Source organism: Sus scrofa, chromosome 3, assembly GCF_000003025.6.
Source record: "Sus scrofa isolate TJ Tabasco breed Duroc chromosome 3, Sscrofa11.1, whole genome shotgun sequence".
Taxonomy (NCBI): domain Eukaryota; kingdom Metazoa; phylum Chordata; class Mammalia; order Artiodactyla; family Suidae; genus Sus; species Sus scrofa.
This window is the reverse complement of record NC_010445.4, coordinates 90,909,040-90,915,039: the sequence shown is the minus strand read 5'-3', so window position 1 is coordinate 90,915,039 and position 6,000 is coordinate 90,909,040. Positions and strand designations below refer to the sequence as shown.

Sequence of the window (6,000 nt, the reverse complement as noted above, 5' to 3'; positions counted from 1 at the left end):
ATTATTATGAAAAATAATAATATATAAGTAGCAATTTTTCTTTGCATTTATTTGTGCTAGGCACATTAGTTCTTATTATGTTTATTGCCCTAGGAGGTTAATATCATTATCCTTAATTTACTCAATAGAAAAGTGTGTTAGACAAATTAGGGAAGTTGTAGCTAGTGAGTGATAGTGTTGTAATTTAATCACGAATTTACTTAACCTGAATTAACATCGCTTTTTATAGAGAAAACCATACTTATGAAATTAGCATCTCCATGTTGTTTTCAACTAGTTCTATGAGTTTGTGGTTTCACATATAGCAAGATGAACAGATGTAAACAAAGGTACGTTTAGTGGCTGTATCTTTAAGATATGAGTATAGAGGTGTTTAAAGAATATTAAAATCTAGGAGTTCCCGTCCTGATGCAGTGGTTAACGAATCCAACTAGGAACCATGAGGTTGCGGGTTCGATCCCTGCCCTTGCTCAGTGGGTTAACGATCCAGCGTTGCCGTGAGATGTGGTGTAGGTTGCAGACGTGACTCGGATCCTGCGTTGCTGTGGCTCTGGCATAGGCTGGCAGCTGCAGCTCTGATTCGACCCCTAGCCTGGGAACCTCCATATGCCGCGGGAGCGGCCCAAGAAATGGCAAAAAGACAAAAAATATATATATATATCTATATCTATGTATATATATAGATATATATATATAAATCTAGAAAACACAGATTTAGTGTTCTTTCTCGCTTGCCTAAGGATGGGTTTTCTTTTCAAATGCAGTCTTCCTTATGGTGCCACTTTGTCCCCAAATGGTGTTGTATATACTTTTTAAAAATCAATAAATCCACAGTTGTATTAAGAAATAGTTTATTAACAAAACAGTAAATTCCACTTGCTTAGCATTTCCAATAATGGATAAGTTGGCCTTGCAACAGAAAAACAAAACAAAACAAAACCCTTAGATACCCAATCACACAAAGCACTAGAAGGGCAGGGTCATGTGGCCTTTCTTTGATGTCTTAGGGATTAACCACCTCACACATTATTGTAGTATTTTTTTTTTTAAAGGCAACACATTACATGGATAAAAAAGAAGCATACTCAATCAGAAAAGTTACAGTCTAGAGATGTAATCAAATTTATGCCAGGTAGTGTGAAATCCTCTATTAACTGCCAACTACGCATGGAACCCTGATACACTTGGTATGAAGACACTTGGGACCGTGTTCATGTCTTTTCTCTCCCTAGCTCGTGTTCCTCTCTTTTCTTTCTCCATTCAAAAAGAAAGAAAGAAGAAAAAAAAATTGCTAGATTTTGTGTAGGCCAATAACATTAGAAATAATTTTTTACTAACAGTATTAGACTTTATCATTGAATGAAATTTTAAAATTTATGCTGGAAAGAAACACTGAAATAAATTCCCTCCAACGTGCTTCAGAGATATACTGCTTAAAAATACATTTTTACCTTATTTTCTATCAATTTAGGATCTTTCCGGATGGAATCTCATTCCAGTTCAGTTGATCAAATGGAAGAGCAACCATTTCTTTAAAAAAACTGGAGATGTAAATGAGTGGTTTTGTATTTACCTTCTATTTCACTGGCTTTCCCTGAGTAAGTTGGGATGAGAGGAAAACAATTACAAAAAAAAACTGATGAATTCTTCAACCTGGCAAATTAAAAAAGAAAATCTGAAACACAAGTAATGGATATTAACTTTTAGTTTCATACCTCTACTTTCTGGGTCATGAAAAGCCATTAAGACTGTTCATATGCAATGATTACTTGGCAACCATAGATAGTAGTGATTTGCTATGAATTAAATATTTATTTAAGGTGCTGTATGTCTGCAATCCAGGCCACTTCTTGACTTTTTTTTTTTAATCGACCGAAGTATCACAAAAGATGTTTTGCATTTTTTTGCCTTTTCTGATTAAAGCTAATCGTACAAGTATTCTTCTCTTCTATGAAATCTAGTATCATTCTTCTAGGAAATGTTAAAGTAATGCGACCAATTTTTACTGAGGCATCACCTTCCAATCTAATATTGCATTTCCTTTGCATTACCTTCTCATATTAATTATTTATTGCTGTGAACATCATTTAAACAATATGCAAAAACAAGTATATAATCTATGTTTCTATTATTTAATGTGTGTTAAACTAAAACTATATTTAATGATACATATGGAAAACCAGAAAAGTTAAAGTATAGTCAATAATCAACAGATAATGATTTTCTTAAATGGATAGTAATACAGAATCAAAAATTACTGAAAATACTCTCTTAGTTGAGAAAGTGTTTACTTTCCAAAAACGTTTATCATGCACATCAGATTCAGAGAATATATATATGATTTTATTGGATAAAACATTTTCAGTTGCAGCAGCCAGGTTTAAGGTATAGATCAACCAATTTTCCTTCTATAACTTGCCCACCTAATGGTTCATATTCATGCAGCAATATACCAGTGGTAGTCTGTCTACTTGATAAGAAAAGGTTCCATTTCATTAGGGGCTAAAATCTTCTCGAGGTTTCCTGGGAGCATTATCTCACTGAGGCAGATCACATCATTTGTCATCAATACCTTGGCACAACTATCTCCCTTCTTGCTTTTCAATTTGTCAGTAAATATTCGCTATTATATGTACGTTTGGGTCTTCCATCATATCTGATGGATTCCTCTAGATTTGTGTGTGTGCATGTGTGCATATGTGTGATTGTGAATGGGGAATGTATGTGGGAAATGTGAGTATTTTGGGGAGAAAAAAGATTATAAGATACATATGTATTTATTTTACCTTCTAATTCACACCTTTCATACAAATACTAAAACTTAATTGCAACAGAATGAAGGCTGTACATGTATAAGAAAAAAAAGGAGCTGAGTCTTTTTATATACATTCATACATATCTTCCTTAGAATAAACACTACATTGTAATTTTGTTTTTTAAAAAAAGTAATTGTGGCAATTTATAATGGTGGCAAAAAAAAAAAAACAAACCCTGGAATAATTGTTGCTCTGATGTCATAAAATTCCCTATACTTAGCAACACTTATAACATTGAATTTACCAAAAATGGCTGAAGAGCAGAGATATATTTTGCATTTTCTATACAACAGGCTATAAAACGTCACTTATCACAGTCCAGAAAGCACACAGAGATGGATTTTATATAAACATATGTAATAACATATTAAGCGTGCATGAAAATTTCCCAATGATTGCCTCTATGCCCTCAATTTTTGTTTTGAAATTTTCGTGTGAAAATGTGCCTTATATTTCACATTGTTGAAAATAAGGTCTCCATACTTTATTTTTTCCCTCACAACCAGAAAGGGGCTTTTTGAACATGTTCCTACATAAGTCTTCAAAAAAGCCAGCACTTTGTTTCAAATGCAAGTTCCAGCCACTGCTCCAGCTGCACCAGGTGGCAAACTCTTAAAAAGTCTGCAGGTTGAGTCACTCAAAATGACAGTCTTCTCTGGCAATCAGACTAACTGACTTCTCAGGAAAGCGCTAGCACTTTGGCTAAATCCAGGATCATAGGTAGCTTCTTTTTTTCGTGTTGTGTTTTGTGTTGTTTTTGTGTTGTGCCTCCTGATGTTGTAATACTCCTTTGCTTTATGAATGCGTGCGGTCATCACTGTCTTTTAGAAGTGTTCCGGCAACATAAAGACAGTCAGAGTAAATTAAAACACTGTGAATGTTAGGGAATTTATTGGCCCCTGTTTGGTTTGTTGTTGTTGTTGTTTTGTTGTTGTTGGTTTTTTTTTTTTTTTTCATTTTTTGGAGAAACAAGAGTATGAGATACTTGTTTTTATTTTTTAAAAACAGTCTTTCCTTCCTGATTGCATTCCCTGTCTTCTTTTGTATGTGCTTCATAAAAAGGAAAGTAAATAAGTTTATATTATGTCTCAGATAAAATGAAGACTATTTCTATACCAGAGTCCTTTTAAGATCTTAGGATCAGACATAATACTCTTTATCCTTGTTTTTCTTGTTTTTGTTGGCGCTTTTTGCACTGCTTGGTTGTTTCTCCTTTACAACAGCCCCATTGGACTGTGCTGAGTTACTGATGTAGTTTCGACTCTCATCCACGTGGTACGAACCTTCATCCCGGTTTCGGTATTTGTACATGGCGTAGAGGAGGATGAGGATGCACAGGGCGGCAGCTGCCACGATCCCCACAACCATGCCTGTGGTGCTGCTGGACTCCCGGATCACTTCTGCTGAGCCTGGGTATGGCTCTCTTCCGCCTGCCCGGGTTGGGTTGGCTATAGGAAAGAGGGTGAGAAAAAAATACCATGCGATTATTGAGTTTCCAAAATGCCAGAGAGCAAAAGTAACATTTACCAACATTTACTACCTATTTCCATGCCTAATGGAAGAGTACCTACTGCTTTAGGAAAAGGATGCTGATGCTAAATGTAGCATTTCCTGTGTCTTATTCTCACTAGAAACTAAGGGCTATGAACCAAAGCACTGGGAGAGACCTGTTTCCAACTTTTCTTTTTCAATTTTGTTAACAGGGTCTCATAAGAGCAGCTCCAAATAGGCTCCTGGTAACTCTAAAGGACCAAATTGATGCGTAAGGTGAAAAACAATAAACCCACTGTGGAAAATAAAAGCATAACATCATAATGACCTTCCCCCATAATTTTAGAGAGTATCATTTTAAGAATCAAATTGATGTTGGTACAGAATGCATTTGGGCTAACTCTAGACTGAATTAGGATAGCTAAATTTAGAATTACCTTAGAAATCATATTGCCTCCTACTGCAGTGAATACGGTACTGAGCAGTAAAATAAACCATTCTGAATAGTCTAACTGCCTACTCTTAAAAGCGTTATTTTAGTCATATCTTTATAAACTAAAACAAAACTAACTTCCTTCTTTGTTGGAGGTTTATTTGTTTACACAACTATGTATGTATGTTATTCATTCCCTGGCAGTGGTTGAGTAATCACCAAGGCTAAATTTGAGAGGAGAAAGCAAGAAAATATTTTAAAATATTTTAAAGACCATCTAGATATGGTTTTGAGCCAAAATTCAGTTCCTAATAGATGATCATACATAAAGGACTGGCTGCCCCACTTCTATTCAAGTGACAAAACCCTCATTCAGTCTTTTCAAAGAATAAAATTCTTCCTTGGATACAAGAGGTAGATCAACATTAATATCTTCTCCAAGGCCTAGTCAGGCATTGAAATTGAAAGTAGATAGGGAGAAAAAGTCCTAGGATTTAGTGTGTAGATTAGAGGAGGGAGGAGCAGCTTTTCTCCTTTACATAATAAACATTATTATTACTATTTAAAAGAAAAGCAATTATAGAAAGAGAAGATTCTATCACTATCTCTGTTCCCAGACCATTTCTCTCCATGGATTGTGTTTTCTTTCTCTGACTCTCCACTCTCTCCCTGTCTTATAGAAAAAGATTGCTTTTCATATGTAACTGATTAAAAGTGCTATAATTTTCAAAACATTATTCTTTGCAAATTACGCAAAGAGAATGTAAGTAATCTCAAGACTGCACAGATACTGAATATACATGTATGTGTGTAGGTGTGGAAGTGTGTGTGGAGATACATAAACCAGAAATTGAACAGTTTAAAAAGACTAAAATGTTACTTCTATTGCACTATCATTAAACATCATTTAGTAATTAATTTTTATATTTCTACAAAAGTTTCTATTAATTTCTGGGAATCACCTACCATACAGCACTACATTGCTTTGTAAATTCATTTTCAAACGTCACCAAGTTTTCTTTGCCTAAATGTGGGTTTCTTGCCATCCCTTTCCTTTCCTTCCCCAAATAAAGCCTTACAAATATAGCCGCTAACAAAGTAATAGCTCTCAGTCTCAAAACAACAATACTTTGTGTTCTGGAACTACCAAATGTAGCAAGTGAAATCTTTCTATGCAGAATATATGACTGCTTGTTTTACAAAAAGCTCATGTAATGTTGATGAATAAAAAGCCTTGGAGTTGCTTCCGCGGCCAAAGCA

General features: G+C 34.8%; 1 protein-coding gene across 50 annotated transcripts in view; it reads right to left on the bottom strand.

The window, feature by feature from the left end:
- NRXN1 (neurexin 1) overlaps positions 835-6,000 on the bottom strand; it is a 1,114,780-nt gene continuing 1,109,614 nt past the window's right edge. For 19 of the 50 annotated variants that reach the window (XM_021088237.1, XM_021088235.1, XM_021088238.1 and 16 more), the window contains one exon: positions 3,805-4,264. In XM_021088237.1, coding sequence (XP_020943896.1) covers positions 3,957-4,264 — 308 coding nt within the window. In that variant the 3' untranslated portion in view covers positions 3,805-3,956. Of the gene's footprint in view, positions 4,265-6,000 lie in introns of all 50 variants that reach the window. The other 31 variants (XM_021088268.1, XM_021088279.1, XM_021088239.1 and 28 more) reach the window with 3 other exon arrangements.